This window comes from Microtus oregoni, unplaced genomic scaffold (assembly GCF_018167655.1).
Source record: "Microtus oregoni isolate MIOR12 unplaced genomic scaffold, Mior012 000001F_ref0000356, whole genome shotgun sequence".
Lineage (NCBI taxonomy): Eukaryota > Metazoa > Chordata > Mammalia > Rodentia > Cricetidae > Microtus > Microtus oregoni.
In genome coordinates this window covers 38368098-38386116 of record NW_024543060.1, presented here as the reverse complement: position 1 = coordinate 38386116, position 18019 = coordinate 38368098, and the positions used below count along the sequence as shown (strand labels likewise).

Sequence of the window (18019 nt, the reverse complement as noted above, 5' to 3'; positions counted from 1 at the left end):
TTTTCTTCAGACAAAGTTTTCTTCTTCCTTTTACAAACAGCAGGAGTCTAAGAACAGAATCCTCAAGCAAAACTAAGTATGGTGACATCTGTTACTAAGGCATACTGTTGCTGGTGATTCATTCAGGAAGCAGCAAGTGCCAAGATACCACTATAGACACTATTAAAGGGATTGATCTATCAAAGTGTTACATACAAAACCAAAGATTCTCAAAAGTTGGCCAGGTTTAAACACACAAACTGAGTAAATCTAGATTACCAGAAGACAAACACCCATGTAAACATATGCTATGAATCTTCTCTCTCTCCGCCCCTCAAGTTAGGAATAATGTACCTCTAAACTTATTTACCATATTGTAGTAGGTCTTAATACAAAAGTACAAAAGTTTTTAGATTTTGACTCACAGCAAATGTCAGCTTAAAGTGCAGCAACTTTCCACACAACTTTCCTGCCCCTCCTTTACAATGTCCCCTTCCCCATTATCTTTATCACACAAACCTGCCACGATACACGTCATTGTCATTCCCAGTTCAGTCTTGCTATCAATTTTGAGATTTCCCCCATCCACCTTGGAGTGTCAGTTTCTGTTGTGTCATTGTTCAAGTCTTGTTTAGGCAGCCATAAGGTTCAGATTTCTTGGGTGTGGCTTTCTTCTCATGTCTAGAAGACACAATCTTGTAGCAGACTTCCTACAATCTTTCCACCCCCTCTTTCTCGATGTTTCCTAAGCCTTAGGTGTGGAGGGTATATTGCTAACATACCAACTGAGACACCCCAAGGTCAGATGTTCTCTGCATTTTGATTAGCCATGCCTCTCTGTAATGCAGTCTCCATCTACTGCAAAAGGAAGCTCCAGTCAGGAATTATACTGGCTTAGTAAAGTGGCAGAAGTTCTCCCCTAAGATCTCCTCCATGACCTTACTAGCCATGGACTACTGGCTACGTTTATAGTATCAGTCAGAGTTTTCTTCCTGTCAATGCAGACCTTACATCCAATTAGACATCTGTTGGCTACCACCCAGATATGAATGTTACTATTTTACCATGATGACCATTGTAATAGTTCATAGGTGTCACAGCTAGTTCTTGGTAGCTTGCATAACACCTTCTAGTATGGTAAATAAACAAACAAATAAAAAAATAAATAATAGTTATCAGAGAGAAAGCTTTCAGATCAGTGCCACTCAAATCCTAAGTCCTGTATCAGAAGCAAATGGTGTCTTCAGCGATAGAGACTATCTTCAATTTCTGGGAGGCAATGAAGAGCAACAGCAATAGCCTGTTATAGCAAATATAGCTTGGGGAGTCTCTTGGACTCCCCAGAACAAAAATTTAAAAGGAAGTTTCTCATGCATGGTACTGGAACTTTTGTTAGATAGTCTATGGCTCTTGGGGAATGCATTATTATGCTAAGTGGCATAAATTCATTTAAGGTATTACACATAAACTCGAATATGTACTATATGTAATTTTAGGTAAATACAAAATGATTGCCTATGGCCTTTTCAAACATCGTTAGAAGCCAGGCGGTGGTGGTGCACACCTTTAATCCCAGCACTGGGGAGGCAGAGGCAGTGGATCTCTCTGAGGTAGAGGTTAGCCTGGCCTACAAGAGCTAGTTCCAGGACAGACTCCAAAGCTACAGAGAAACCAAAACCAACCAAACAAACAAAAAACCAAATATCCTTAAAATTATTTGTGACCTTCCCTTTCTGTCCTTTTGTAAATTGTTTTGGTGCAATTTTAATACTGCAATTATGTTTACAAGTAGTGAAATTTGTCCTCCAAGTTTGGTGTATAATCTCGAATAGAAGTTCCCATAGATAGACTTCTATTTTATGGGATGGTTGAAGAAAATGATTAATTAAGTACTCCCTACGTACAAAAGACCTACAAAGAACTAGTCTCCTTTTCATGGTGTCTTACTCAGTGTTTTTATTGCTGTGAAATGGCACCATGACCATGGCAACTCTAGTAAAGAAAACATTTAATTGGGATGGCTCTCTTACGGTATCAGAGGTTCAGTCCATTACTACCATGATGGGGAGCATGGCATTGTGTAGGCAGATGTGGTGATGGAGCTCAAAGTGCTACACCTTGCAGGCAACAGGAAATCAACTGTCACACTGAGGAAAGATTGAGCAAAAGAGACCTTAAAGCCTGCCCCACAGTGACACACTTCCTCCAACAAGGCCACAGCACCTAATAGTGCCACTCCCTTTAGAAGCCATTTTCTTTCAAACCACCACATCCCATTCCCTGGCCCCCAAAAGCATATATCCATATCACAGTTCAAAAAATGCAATTCAGTTCAACTTCAAAAGTCCCCTTTTTGTTTAAAAAGAAAAGGGGAGGTGATGTGGGAGTCCCCTCTGTGTGTTGCTTGTATTGGTTAATGAATAAAGAAACTGCTTTTGCCTAATAGGGCAGAACTTAGGTAGGCGGAGAAAACAGAACTAAATTCTGGGAGGAAGAAAGCAGAGTCAGAGAGCCGCCATAGATCTGCTGGAGACAGATGCTGGGAATTTTACCCAGTAAGCCACTGCCACATGACAATACACAGATTAATAGAAATGGGTTAAATTAAGATGTAAGAGTTAGCTAATAAAAAAGTTAAAGCTAAAGGGGCCAAGCAGTGTTTTAATGAATACAGTTTCTGTGTGATTATTTCGGGGATAAGCTAGCCAGGCGGCCAGGACAAACAAGCAGGCTCTCCCTCCTACACCATAGTCTATAACAGTCTCAAACAGTCCAAAGTGTCTCCTGAGATGTATGGCAATTTCTTAACTGTAATCACCCATAAAAATCAAAATCAAAATGCGGATCACATACTTCCAACATATAATGGCACAGAATATATATTACCATTCCAAAAGGGAGTAAAGGTAGCATAGTGAGGAAATACTGGACCAAAGCAAGACTGAAAACCAGCCAGGCAAACTCCAGACTATGCATCTTCATTGTCTGATGTCGATACGCTCTTCAGATCTCCAACTCTGTTCAACTTTGTTGGCTACAACACATTTCTCTCTCTTAGGTTAGTTCCACTCCCTGTTAACTCTCCTTGGCAAGTTATCTCATGTCTCTGGCATCTCTAACATCTTGGGTTCTCCAGGGCAATCCAGGCCTCAACTTCACAGCTTCACACAATGGCCTTTCTACTAGGCCTCCATTCAGGGACACCCCTGACACATGCCTGGCCTCAATAGCTTTTAGGTGTGGAGACAAATTCCCTAACCGTTTTCTTCTATCTTTAATTCTAAAGTCAGAACCACATGGCTGAAGTTGCCACGTTTTGTGGCTTGCTGCGGCTAGAACATCGCCCCTCGTTCAAATACATCTATACCAGCTTTGTGTCTTTCACTGACTAAGCTTGGCTATTCTGAAACTTGCTCTGCAGACCAGGCTGGTCTCAGACTCAGAGACCTACCAGCCTCTGTCTTCCCGGTGCGGGATTAAAAGTGTGCCCCATCACATCCAGATCTAGGTTTTTCTTCAGTTTCTTTCCACAAGTTGGAAACTGAGCTGGATGGGATCTTGTCCCCACTCCCTTACTCCCTTTATTCTATTTCTCAATCGTTTATCTCCTTGAATATAGGATTTGGCTCCATTCCATTTCCTGGTGCTCTTTTTCTCCTCAAAAATTCACTTTTTGTAATTAACCCTGTTCAGTTTCATTAGAGTTATCACTAATATTCACATGACAGTCTATACTAGGCTGTTTTGAGATTTCTTCTGCCAACGGTATTCATCCAAAACTCTTCACTTCAGCCTCAGGTAAAGTCTTCAGATAAGAGCAAAAGGCAATGACTTCCTTCACCAAAATATCACAAGACTGATCTCTAGGTGACATACTAAAATATTTCTACTCTGAAATCTCTTGAATGAGCCCCCATATTTCAAGTAACTCTTAGTACCACTGTCTTCCATGCTCCTACTAGTATCATCCATAAAGCAGTATTTAAAACATTCCACTGCTTTCCAAACCCAAAGTACCAAAGTCCAAATTCCTCCAAACAAACACATGGTCGGGCCTGTCACAATACCCCAGTCCCTGACACCAGCTTCTGTCTTAGTTAGGGCTTTTACTACTGGGAGAAGACACCATGACCATGGCAACTCTTATAAAGAACGCATTTAATTGGGGTGGCTTGTTTACAATTTCAGAGGTCCAGTCCATTATCATCATGACGGAGTGCATGGCACCGGGCAAGAAGATGGGCTGGAGCTGAGAGTGCTACATCTTGCTGAGCAGGCAACAGAAAGTCGACTGACTGAGTGAAGCTTGAGCAAAGAAGACCTCAAAGCCTGCCCCACAGTGACACAGCTCCTCCAACAGGAGCATACCTCCTAATAGTGCCACTCCCTTTGGGGGCCATTTTCTTTCAAACCACCACACATGGTTACTAAATGAAAGTTGCTAAACAGAAGAGGCATTATGTAAAACTATAAGAATTAAAGAGCAGTGTTATCCACAGTACCTATCCTAATGACACACAGGAAAGATGTTAGTATTTTATAGTTGGACAGCATACTTTTCCAGTACGGAACTCTGTAACATGATGTATCACTCTATACTACACTCTTTTATCCACACTGACACTTCTAACACTCAAAAAGGACATCCAGCTATTTATTTTCATTTTCTCTCCTGTATACTTGCCTTCTCTGGTTTCCTGAGATAGTGTCAAGCTATGTAACCCAGACAAGCTTCAACACAAATTTTCCTGCCTTAGTTTCCCAAGTAATGAGATTACAGGTGCACATCATCACATCTAACTCATTTACCTCTTCCAGAAGTCATTTATTTTATCCCTATAATAAAGAGACCCGCAACAATTTAATATACTTTTATAAGCAAGACAGATCTAGTTCCTACTTCCTATAGTCTAGTGAGCAAATATATACTGCAAATTAAGAGCTACAATAAGCAAAAGTGCAGTGTTAAAAAGACATATATAACTTGAAAATAAAAAGTGGAAAGGGCAACGAGGTAGCAGAAAGTGAGAGGACACTCTTCCAGAGAAAATACCATGTAAATGCAGACATAAATAAAGATTAGGAATTAGTCCTGAGAGGGAAGGAAGACATAGAAGGGGAGAATATTGTGTTTAAACACAAGAAGTCAGAGATTAACATGATGATTACAAAAGAGAGAGAACAAGAGAATTAAGAGTATAATACAAGGCTGAAGAGTATACTGATGCAATAACAAATTACACAGAAATAAACTAATCATTTTGCTAAGATTACAGAAAAATTCATTTAAGTCTCAAGTTTTATCTCAAGACCCTGTCTCTTGAAAAAATTACACAAAATGTCATTTGATTTCATTAAAAGCCCCCATGGGTTAAAAACAACAAATTGGTGCGTGACAATTGTCTATATTCTGTAAATTATGTTTTAAATAAATGCTGATTGGCCAGTAGCCAGGCAGGAAGTATAGGCAGGACAACCAGACAGGAAGTAGAGGCAGATCAATGAAAACAGGAGAATTCTAGGAAAGAAAAAGTCCATTCCTCCCCAGTCCTGTCCAGACACCAAAAAAAAGGAAGATGTGACCTGTCCTGCTGAAAAAGGTATCGAGCCATGTGGCTAACATGTACTACAATAATGGGCTAATCTAAGTTCTAAGAGTTAATAAGAAGCCTGAGCTAATGGGCCTATCAGTTTGTAACTAATATAGACTCTCTGTGTGATTTTCTTTGGGGCTAAATGACTGTGGAACCTGGTGGGAAGAAAGAAAACAGGCAGGCCAGAAAACTCAGACAACGACAAATGACCTTCAAAACCTCCCATTGGAATATTCATTGGTACTCCAATATCCAACAGACTAAAAATGTCTTGATACCCCCAAAATTACTGAAAAGATTAACATCATCACACTAAAAGATATTTACATAATAAATGAGTTATTTCCTATTCTCAAATCTGCTGTCCAAGTAGCATGATTTCTCTACATAATGTTAGGGATAACTCTGCAGAGACATCACAGATGAATGAAAACACTGCACATTCCTGAACTTAAAATTATTATGTTGTTCGTGTTCAAACAAATCTTAAAAGTAAGTAAGTCAAAACAGTAAAATAATCTGACAGTAAATCTTAAACTACTGCAACATTTCCCAACTTGCACTTGGCATGTCTTTAACAAGAAATTTTACCCACACCTTAATTCCAGCTAAGTGATCAAACTTCTTAAAGAAACCATAACAACATAGCCAGAAAACATAGACATAATGATGACTTAAAATCACATGGTAGGTAGGGCTAGTCTTAATTAGAATCATGAAAGTAAATTCACATTAATAAATGACAGCAGTATTTCATAGTTATTTAAATGCATGTCAAGACTATCTATATAGAATACCAACAGAATTCCAAAATAATGCTATCAAATATACATGCAACCAGACAATATTTTAGAATGTGAGGTTGGATATTAAGAATAGAAAGAACCTAACTACTAAACAATCAATATAAAACAGTAAGAACAAGCTAGAGAGACAGCTTAGTGTGTAAGAGCATTTACTTCTCTTGCAGAAGATACACGTCCAGTTATGAGCACTCATATCTTACAGCTCACAACTGCCTGTAACTCTAGCCTCCACCAATACCACATTATTAATTCACAGACACACACATACACATAATTAAAACAGTGTTTAATATAATCTGTAGTCACTGTCTTAAAATTCTTTTTCTTTATTTTTTTTTTCTTTTCTCTTTTTGGTTTTTCAAGACAGGGTTTCTCTGTGTAACTCTGGTTGTCCTGGAAGTGGCTTTGTAGACCAAGCTGGCCTTGGATTTACAGAGATCCTCCTGCTTCTGCCTCCTGAGTTCTGGGATCAAAAGTGTGGGCTCCCACAGTTGGCCTAATTGAATCTGAATTGTGTATGTGTTGTCCAGTCAAGACTGCCATTGAGCATGTGCTAGGGACTTGCAATCTCAGTTCATAGTTTATCTCCCCTGCAAGGGTTTAATCAGCTTCACCTTCTGACTCAGTTCTCCCATAGTCTCCTAGCTTCATATAGAGCTACAAGGTCATAGCCATAACTGTAGGAAGGCATCTTGGAACTTTAAGCCAGCAAATTGGAAGAGTCTCTTCCTGTTGCTGATTCAGATATGGGTATGTCCTACTGTGGTGGTGGCAACACCTGAAGACTTTGAAGTCTGTCTGCAATGAACTCAAGCAACAAACTAAAAATTGGTGAACTAACCTTCTCACTTCAGGCCAGAGTCTCAGTTTCATTGACTCTGTGTCTTGCTACTTAGCTGAACCTGACTGCTTTCGTGAAATAAAAATTGGAAACTAGAGTTATCAATGGAGTTCTGTTTTCCTATCAAATTCAGATACAAATTATTCTGAGTTTTGGCCCACTCCCAATCCCCACTTCACAGAAGCCTTTTGGCTTTCTTTCTGTCTTAAACCAACAAACCCATGTGGGCCATTACCATACCTGCAATGCTCACCCACAAGAACTAGATCTTTTCTCAGTCAGGTTTCAGCCTTCATAGTGCACCTTACTGCACCTTCATAGTGAATGGGATCCTAAATATTTTAGTACTTATTTACTGAGGGGTTAAAATGTCCAATTCAAAGATGAACAAAATCAACCTCAATATATTCCCTCAAAATAGGTGCATCCTCTGCCCCATTAAAAGATGGAAGCTGAGTCAGTATGGTGGCTCATGCCTATAATCCTAGCACTTCAGAGGCTGAGACAGGAGAATTGTTAGAAGTTCAGGGCCTAGCCTGAGCTACTGTGCAGCTGTCTCAAAACAAGTGTCAGAGTAAGGCAGGGAGATGTGCTCCCTTCTCCTTCTAAATCTGGGCTGGTCTTACAATTGCTCTGACTAAAAGAAATGAAGGAGAAATTAAATTCTAAACTTTTAAGTCTAGACCTCAAGAAAAATGGCAGCTTCTTCCTTCTCCTATACTATGAGAAGCCAAGGCCATATTGACAAGGCACATGAAGACATAAGAAAACACACAGAGAATTGGGGGTGTTCCTGCCAATATATTTTATATTTTCTCTTAAAAGATTTTTATTATTTTTAATTATGGATCTGTGTGTATGTGCACACATGTGCAGGTGTGCTTGAAGGTAAAAACCACCCAACACAGGTGCTGGAAACTGAACTCAGGTGCTCTGCGATAATACATACCCTTAACCCAAGCCACCTTTTCAGCCTCCAGGATAAACTTATAGATTATCTGTATCATAGTATTCTTATGATCTAAATTATTTAAATGCTACTGGGTACATATTAAACTAGTACTAGAATATGTACAGCTAGCTCAAATATACCTAGTAAGGGTTTGAATTTGATTCAGCATTGCTCATGAATGCTAAAGTAATTAATTGATATATAGAGATATTTTAATGAGGTACATTCAAGTCAATGCACTGTAACATGAGCTGGGCCTGCTTGTTGGGGTTTCTGTCCCGCCCTGTACCCCACAGCCGGCAAGCCCCAAAGAAAATCACACAGAGATCTCTATAAGTTATAAACTGATTGGCCCATTAGCTCAGGTTTCTCATTAGCTCTTATCACTTATATTAACCCATTATTCTGATCTATGTTAGCCGTGTGGCTCAGTACCTTTCACAGCAGCACAGATCACATGTTGCTTCTTTGGAATCTGGGCAGGAGTGAGAAGAATCAACTTCCTCCTTCCCAGAATCCTCCTGTTCTCATTGCATCATTTCTACTTCCTGTCTGGTTTTCCCACCTATATATACTTCCTGCCTGGCCAATCAGCGTTTATTTAAAACATGATTGACAGATTACAGACAATTCTCCAGCACCAATGCACAGTTTCAATTGTTATAATAGTCACAGAAATAGAAAGGGGAACTTTAAGATACACTGGAAAACAATTTGCAGTCAAAGGAACATAATGTTGATCCTGGAACATGTCAGAGTGCTGATGTGCACCTTGGTAAACTACTTGATACGCAAAAATTTGATTGTAAATTTTCTCATGTACAAATTTTCTAAACTTTACAGGTCTATTTGAAAGATTAACTAAAAAGCAGTCTTTCACAGAACCTCTGAAGTACCTCTGAGGAAAGCACTAGACTCCACAGTAGAAAGACATGTAAATCCAGACAACACTTTTTCTAATATTGTGATTCTCAACTTTTACTTTGCCTTGGTGCAAATGGCAGATCCAAAACTCTTCTAATTATAGATTTACAGGGATTCCTACATTTAAGAATAAGATTGCACCAGGTGGTGGTGGCACACACCTTTAATCCCAGCACTCAGGAGGCAGAGGCAGGAGGATCTCTGTGAGTTCGAGGCCAGCCTGGTCTACAGGAGCTAGTTCCAGGACAGGCACCAAAGCTACAGAGAAACCTTGTCTCAAAAAAAAAAAAAGAACAAAAATAAACAAATAAATGAAAGAATAAGATTGCATGAGGCAAATAAACCAAATTAGGTCTTCACATAAAGTAAAAAGAACTATAAGTGGGAGAGAATATACTATGGCTGAAGAATTAACAAGAAAGAAGCCCTGCTAGACATCACAATCAGTACCTAAAAACAAAGGAGAGAAGATTGCTGAGAGATGGCTCTGTACAGGTATGCAAGGCCAAGTCAAGGAACCTGTATGTTAAGAATCACACACTGCACATTCAAAAGTCATCAGAGTAGAAACAAGTTTAAAGACTGAAAGGGCCCAAACATTAAAAATGAAGTCAAATCTACCTATGAGGGAAATTTAAAAAAAAAAAAAACTAGACAACTATTTCAAGAAAAGAAGTCTGGGTCAGGTAATTTCTTATACAATTAAATATACATCTACACTATTACCTAATGATTCTATCCAAAAGAAATAAGTACATCCACAAAAAGACTAATACAAGAATATTCTTAAGTTTCATTTACAATAGCCAAAAGCTAAAAACAATACAAATGTCTCCCAACAGAGCAACAGATGAGAGAGGTTGTATATTCATACAACTTATATCAAGTAAATCTAGTCAATAACAAAAAGAAATGATCCTTCGACATTTTAACATGGATTCATCTCAAAACCTTCACACTGAGTGAAAGAAGCTTTATATTCTATAAGGTAACCATTCTAAAATAAGAAAGTCCATCTATTTAATGTGGAAAATCAATCACCTGGGGGATAGGAACTGACTGGCAAAGGTTGTACAAAAACTTTCTGGAATGTTCTCTGTATCATGGCAGTGAGTTTTATTTGTAACAACAATGGTAGAGTGGGTATTTGTGCTTCTCAGAGCTGCAGAATGAGACCTTGTCTCAAATTTTAGAAATTAAAACTTAAAAAGAGAGGGCCAGGTGATGGTGGAATATGCATTTAATCCCAGAATTCCAGGTGGAGGCAGGTAGATATCTCTGCGAGTTCAGCTGTAATACAGCGAAGCCCTGTCTTGAACAAAAAATTAAAAAGAGGATGCTAAGTATGAAGGGAATTCAGTGGGGGTGGATCTGGAAAAGGGACAGGAGGAGTATGGATGAATATGATCAAAATACATTGTATGCATGTACGAAATTCTCTCAGGATAAAGATACTCTATCTTTTAAATAAGACTGAAGACATACAAAAGCATAAATGTAACAGACTTATTTCTCCCAGTCTTCTATATATTTCTGCATATCTGAAAGCTGTAATAGTAAGTGCTATTGAATGGTGGGGTGGGGAGTTAGAAGGAAATCACAGAAGGTTTTTGAGAAATAAAAAACAAATTTATATTAAAAGAACATGACTCATGCCAGGCAAACAGTAAACCAAAGGGCAGCTAAGCAATTATTTCATATGAAAGGCACCAGCATTTAAGGAACCAGGAAGAATTCACATCAAGAATAAAGACAAAGATGTCAAAAGAAAGCTTCTAAATATCAGAAATATGGAAGGACTTTTAGGGCACTGTTCAGAGTCAATATGATGGAGACTAAAGTAGACAAGAGCTTGAAAGTATCACATTATGCAACTGGGCAAGTCTGAGTATGTAAAAACGCAGTAATATAAGACAGATAATGTATACTGATAAATTTAAAAGAAACAAGGGTCATGAAAATCGGGAAGGTCGTTAAAATATGTCATAATAGAAGAATTTCTACAGTATTTCTTTACAATGGAAAATGAAAGCAAACCACTACACCTAGAATTCACCATCTACTACGTCACCTAGAATGGTCTACTGGGTGAGGCAGTGGCCTTGGGCATTCTTGCTTGCTTAGTGTGCCATCCTAAGCACAGCTTTCAGCTCCTGATAAGAGAACTTTCCTTGTTAAGTATACAGACAACAGAGAAGCTGCCTTGCGAAGGCAAATAAACAAGCATTGTTGTTTGCTACAATGTTATCAGCTTCCTACAAAATAAAGAGATAGTAAGTGCTAAGCCAGGACTCTGGTTGACTCAGTGCTGTGCCTCTCTGATATTCATTAACCTCATAGGACTCTGAACAAGGAAAAGTACTCAAATATGCTGTGTTCCTGTTGCTTGGCGCAACTATGAGTAAATGTCATTTGTTCTGACTTAGGAGTCTTCTGTTTTCTGCCAACAACTATGAAACATTAACAGACTAATTAATTCACTAGTTTATGAAAACAGTAGTTACTTCTATATGCCAGACTCTATATCAGTGGTTCTCAATCTTCCTAATGTGAAACATTTTAATACAATTTCTCACGTTGTGGTGACTCCCAACTATAAAATTATTTCGTTGCTACTTCATAACTGTAATTTTGCTACTGTTATAAATCATACTGTAGACAGGCAGTGGTGGCACATACCTTTAATTCCTGCAATTAGAAAGCAGAGGCATGCAAAAATAAATAACTAAATAAATATCTGATATGGGAGGCCTGAGCTGTTCAGGACAACTGGAAACAGAGGACGGAGGGGACACTGATTGGGAGGGAAAAAAGATTAATTGATTAACTAATAAAACAATTAAAAGTTTTAAAAATAGAAAAAAAGATGGATCAGTGGTTAAGAGTATTTGATGCTCTTCCAAGGACCAGAGTTCAGTTCCCAGCACTCTCACCAAGTGGCTAACAACCATCTGAAACCAAAGCTTCTGGTACCCTTGAGGAACAGCACACATACAGCATACGTATATACAAAAAGAAAAGAGGCATTTTTTTTTTTACATTGCAAACAGAACAACCTAAATATAAACCTAGATGACATTAAGCCCATTTTTTGTTGTTTTGTAGTGCTAGAGATGGAACCAGAGCCTTCTGGACAAACATTCTAGGCCAAGTGCTCTACCACTGAGCTACATCCCAGGTCTCTAACTCCATTTTAGATTTCAAGCCTCTTTCCTTAGTTGATTTATCAGGAGCATGTAGTAGGAGCTGCGGGTTGCATTCCACCACCCAGCTCCCGCCACCGGCTAGCTTTACCTGAAATAACAACACACAAATTGTATTCTTTTAAACACTGCTTGGCCCATTATATCTAGCCTCTTCTCGGCTAACTCTCGCACCTGGACTAGCCCATTTCTAATAAAGTGTGTAGCACCAAGGTGCGCTTACCGGGAAGATTCTAGCCTACGTCCATCCTGGGCCGGAGCTTGATCGCATCTGCCTCAGAGAGCAGAGCTATCACGTCTGCCCAGGAGAGGGGAGCATGGCGTCTCTGAGCTCACTTCCTCTTCCTCCCAGCATTCTGTTCTGTTTACTCCACCCACCTATGTTCTAACCAATAAAATGGGCCAAGGCAGTTTCTTTATTTTTTTAACCAATGACCTTCCTCCATCAGGAGCAACTTTAATTTTCCAGATATAAAAGTACGCAGACCTCTATAGTACAAATACCTCAAATTATATTTCAGAAAAAACTTACACTGTGGTAAATTATTTAAAAAAAAATATTTTGTAGCCAAAGATAAAAAATAACTAGGATTAAAAAAAATCTAAGCTACTGTCTTTACTGAAGAGTGTCTCAGTGTTAGTATTTAGACATAATCCAAGAACCAAGAACACCAATTGTTGGCATTCTTGTATATAGTTTGAGAAACTTCTGCTGCAATTAACACTGCCAATTTAAATTGTACGTAGTCTTTTAAATCTTAGTAGTCAGCTTGCTGTAGGTACATGAGCCTTCAAAATAGAGACCATCAAAGCCAGAATGTAGTTTGGAAGCTGCAAGACAAGTTAACTACTTAACCATTTACACATGGCTCTTTTCCTATCAAGCACAACTCAATTTCCCATAACACAGTGAAAGTCATGCCTGATTTTTTTTTCTCTGAAATTAAAGGAGTACCAAGACTTTGTAGCTGTAATTTTATCTACTGTTATGGATCTTTTTAACAATAAAGAGGAAAGAAGAGGGGGGGAAAACAACTTCTATAGCTAGGAATGATGGTGTGTGCTTGTTATCATAGTAGGAAGCAGAGGACAGACCTGAGAGTGTTGTATTCAGCTGTAAAGGAAGAAACTACAGCATTCACAAGAAACAGGGAAACAGGTGGAACTGGGGGTTAATGTGTTAAGTGAAATAAGCCAGATTCAGAGAGAAAAATACATAGTTTCTCTTATAAGGGGACTCTAGATTTAAATTTATACATACATGTATACATACATTTCTGTAGGATGTGACGTACAAAAAGAACTTATAAAATTTACTAATTAATACACAGATAAAGACAGTAGGTCACTCTGATGGTCCCAGGCATCACCACCATGGAGAGGGGGTTTTGGCTCTTGAAAAGGAACACAGCCCAGCATTGCTCATCACTCCACATAGTTCCCTATCCCGACCTAACCATCTCTTAACACACAACAACCAAAGTTGCTAAAACATTCTAGAGTTTCAAAACAAGGCCTGAGCTAAAAAGGCAGCCATAAAATAGTCATGTTCGTCATATAAACTGGGTTTCCAGATTGATAACTAGCTACAAAGTCTACTCAGAATATGAAATTCAGTTGTACCTATGCCATGTTCCCAGACGGTTATATAACAGGAAGTCAGTCTCAGCAAACCAAGAGTTGTCCCAGAGACAAACTTGCTATGGAACTGGACAAGTGAAAGAATTAAAATGCAAATGTAGATCACGATAAAATTCTCTAATGCACCTGCTTATAAAAGAAAAAATATTTTACCTAAAATCAATAATTAATTTAGAATGACTGATTTTTGCCCTCTGCCCTTATGGAGAGCCTCCACCCATTCAAAGTCTGTATAGAGCATAGCTTCAGTTTTGAAGGGGAAATAAAAAAAAAATGTGGTATTTTCAACCTACTTTGAAAGTTTAGACAAAAAGGAGATACATTAATGGCAAAAGTAAACGCCAACATTTTATCTGGAGAGATTTTGAGAAAAAAAAAATAGTTCCAACTAGCTACATCTATTGAAAGCAAATGAGACAACATGATAAATTGTTTACTGTTAAAAGTATTTAAGTAGTGGTCATAGTTGAGCACAGTAAGGAAAATGATACCAAAGAAAGATTTCAAATCAATTTATATTATTAAGAGACACACATAGAAATGGGAAAGAATTGAAAACTAAAGCAAGTATCGATGATAAAATTATCCAAGATGTTATCAGTAGCATTGCATTTCTGCAAAACACTTAGAAAGGCGTCTTTAAAGTTAAGTATAGTGCGACAACTTGACAATCACCTTCTATTAAATGGCAACCTTTGTACTAAATCATTCTGAAAATTTTCAGAAAATTCATAATCTGTATCACCTGGCCATGTTAGAGCAATAAACTCAAATGATGTGAGACTCTTACCAAAGAAAAATGAAAAATCAGTTATGGTACGATCCACTCTCCCACAATCCTTGGCAATTGTCAAAAGGCACTTGATGGAAAGGCTTGGGTGACAACACACATGCAAACAGACAGGAAAGGTGACATACTGGACTAGCTGTACAATTCCATAAACTATGGCACGCACCATCAACAATATGCACAAATGCTTTTCTTCTGTCCCTCCGTAAATAGGTTTCACTAAATTTTCTGAAATTCATAAATGAAAACTCAAACACAACATAGCAAATATTGCCGACAATGATATTTGCAAGAGTCATCTCCAACGACACCATTAGAATACACGAAGGGGGAAAAAGTACAGAAATCCTGACAAAGAAAATACAGGGCATGTTTCACTCATTTAAATACAGTTAGAAGTTTATACACTTGAGAGATAAGATCGTATTAAATGAAAACTAATTTATTTTCAAATAACTTATTTCTAACAAAACGCTCAACTCCCACCAAAATACGCGCGCGCGCGCGCACACACACACACACACACACACACACACACACAAAGTAGGGGCAGGTTTTTTTCCAACAAACGATCACTTTAATACTAACATAATGGAAAAGGGTAAAATGACAAGGTTAAGTAGAACAGAGGCACGTTCGTTCCCCACCACGGCTCTTCTCTATGGGTCCACGGCCCCTAAAAGCGGGGTTTTCAGCCCAGCTGCATCTCACTCTACAGTGTGGACCCCCACGCCACTCGATGACGCCTATCGCCTCCCTGACAGGTCGGTGCACGCAGCCCCGCCGCCGGTGGAAACCCCACGACAATGTCTCCTGAGTGTCTCAGTCAGGAAAGAAGGAAACGACACGACAGGAGGAGAAACAGAGACCCGGGCAAGTTGGGGAGTTCGGGGAAGGGGATTTGGTGAGGAGCAGGCCGTCGGGTGCGGCCAGGGTCTGGAAAAGAGATGGGCCAGGCGGGAAGGGTCTCGCGGGGGCGGGGGTAGGGAGCAGCCCGTGCTTCCCGAGGTGACCCGGAGGTGGCTGCGTGGCCCCGCAGAGTGGCCCGGCCCGTGATCCCCGGGGTGGCTCGGAGGTGGCTACGTGGTCCCGCCGGAGTTGGGGGGCAGCCCGTGCTCCCCGGAGGTGGCTGCGTGGTCCCGCAGAGTGGCCCGGCCCGTGATCCCCGGGGTGGCCCGGAGGTGGCTGCGTGGCCCCGCAGAGTGGACCGGCCCGTGATCCCCGGGGTGGCCCGGAGGTGGCTACGTGGTCCCGCCGGGTGGCCCGGACTGTGCTCCCCTGGTGGCTGCGTGGTCCCTCCGGGTGGCCCGGGGCCCGCGTACTCACCACCTGGTAGCGGCCAGTCCCCAGCTGGTGGTGATCCATCCTGCCCGCCTCGGGGTCCGGCTTCCGAGCGGGTGTGTCCCCTCGGCGCTCAGCTCCTTCGGCCTCTCCCCCGGTCGACGACGTCGTCGCCGCAGAGCCCCTTCCGCCGCCTCGGGTTCTGCCGCCGCGGTCGCCCGGCGGGGCCGCTTCACTTCCTGTCGCTCCCTCGGCTACCACCGAGACCTCCGCTTCGCTCGCCGATCGGCGCCGCAGCTCCGGGGAGCCGCGCGAGCTACTGAGCATGCTCGGGTTGGACGCGCATGCTCTCTGGCTCCGCCGCCGCCGTTCCATCCGCGTCCCGGCTGCGAAGGTATCACTAGGTGGGAGGAGGTGGAAAAAGTCAGGCAAGTCCCGGGGAGCCTTCTAGGACGTCAACCCATCGGGAGTGGGCGGTGGCAAAAGGAAGAAAAAAAAAAAAGAGAGACAATCGTCCCACTTGATTGGCGTTTTCGGTGAGGGCAGGTTTCACTGCGGGACGAGCCAAAGCACCTTCGCTGCGGAGAGGAACGAACGTTCAGGAGGTGCAGTCCTAGAGCACATGAGGACAGATCGCCCTTTTGATAGTCCCAAGCCTAGAACATCTCAGAGATCCATCTTCAGGGCAGTCCTAAAACGCTTGTTCAAATCACTAATGAGGTAATGGGTTACCAAATATATGTATGTTTTATATATGTATGCACATACGTATTGTGTGTATTTATAATATATGTGATATATATCAGCTTTAAAGCCACAGTAAAATTTCGAGGAAAGGAAAAGACCCTTATTCTCACTCTGCTTACGCATAGCCTTCCTCACCTCGTTTGTACCAAATGTTGAGCCCACGATAACATACCTTATCACCTAGAGCACATCGGGGTTCATTTTCAGTAGTGTCCGTTCTAGGGGATCTGACAAATAGGCCATAACGATGCACCGTTATGGTTCACACCGCGTAGTTTCACTGCCCTGAAAATCCTGTATCGGACTTTACCTGCCTCTTTCTTTTGCCTCCAGAAGCCTCTTTAGACATATCCTATACCTTACAGAGAAAAATGCCTTCAAAAATAGGAAATGAGAAGAACAGAAGAAAATCATGAAGTGAGGTAGGGTTTTTGCGGTAACTCTCAGGTGTTACTAACATTTTTTTTTTGTTACTAACATTTGATAATGACGAGGAAGCACGTTTTGTGGACCATCATAATACCCAGCGGCTAGCCACACGTGACCTACTATGTTCGTGAATAAGACGGAACAGAGTGTACCAGCCTTTTTCTTTTAGAGCACCAACCGGCTCCTAAATCATGACACCAAGATTTATTAGTTATGAATGCTCAGCCTAGCTTAGGCTCATTTCTGGCTGGCTCTTTGTATTAGCCTGTTTCTCTTTATCTACCTTTTGCCTTGGGGCTTCTTACTTTCCTTCTGTCTATCTTGCTTTCACTGCTTCCTCCAGTGTCTGGCTGGATGGTGACTGCCTGGTTTCTGGCCTCAGGAATGTCCCTGTCTTTCTCCCTCAGTCTCTTTTCTTTTCTCTCAGTTCTCTTTTGTCTCTCCAGCCTCAATTTCTCCTCCTGTTTATTCTCTCTGTCTGCCAGTCCTGCCTATCCTTCCTCTACCTAGCTATTGGCTGCTTGGCTTTTATTAGACCAATCAGGTGCCTTAGGCAGGCAAGGTGAAACAAACGAAATACATTTTTACAAAATTAAATACACATCCTTACATAATTAAACAAATGCAACATAAACAAATGTAACACATCTTTGCCTGGTTAAAATATTATTCCACCACAACAGAACATGTTTCTCTCACAAGATAAAAGATAACATAAAAGTACAGCGGACCATCAAAAGGTACTTTTTAATCAAAACATCTGCTTATTATACCCTAAGAACTATAGCACCACCTGATCTGGCCCAGGTATCCTCTTTAAGACAACCAAGCC

The 18019-nt window shown here is 40.6% G+C and overlaps 1 protein-coding gene across 1 annotated transcript in view; it reads right to left on the bottom strand.

The window, feature by feature from the left end:
• The window catches only part of Ndfip2 (Nedd4 family interacting protein 2), a 44308-nt gene extending 27866 nt beyond the window's left edge, over positions 1 to 16442 (bottom strand). The window contains exon 1 of the mRNA XM_041675100.1: positions 16057 to 16442. Within this exon, the coding sequence (XP_041531034.1) occupies positions 16057 to 16386 (330 nt within the window). The 5' untranslated portion in view covers positions 16387 to 16442. The remainder of the gene's footprint in view (positions 1 to 16056) is intronic.
• Between the last annotated feature and the right edge of the window lie 1577 nt (positions 16443 to 18019).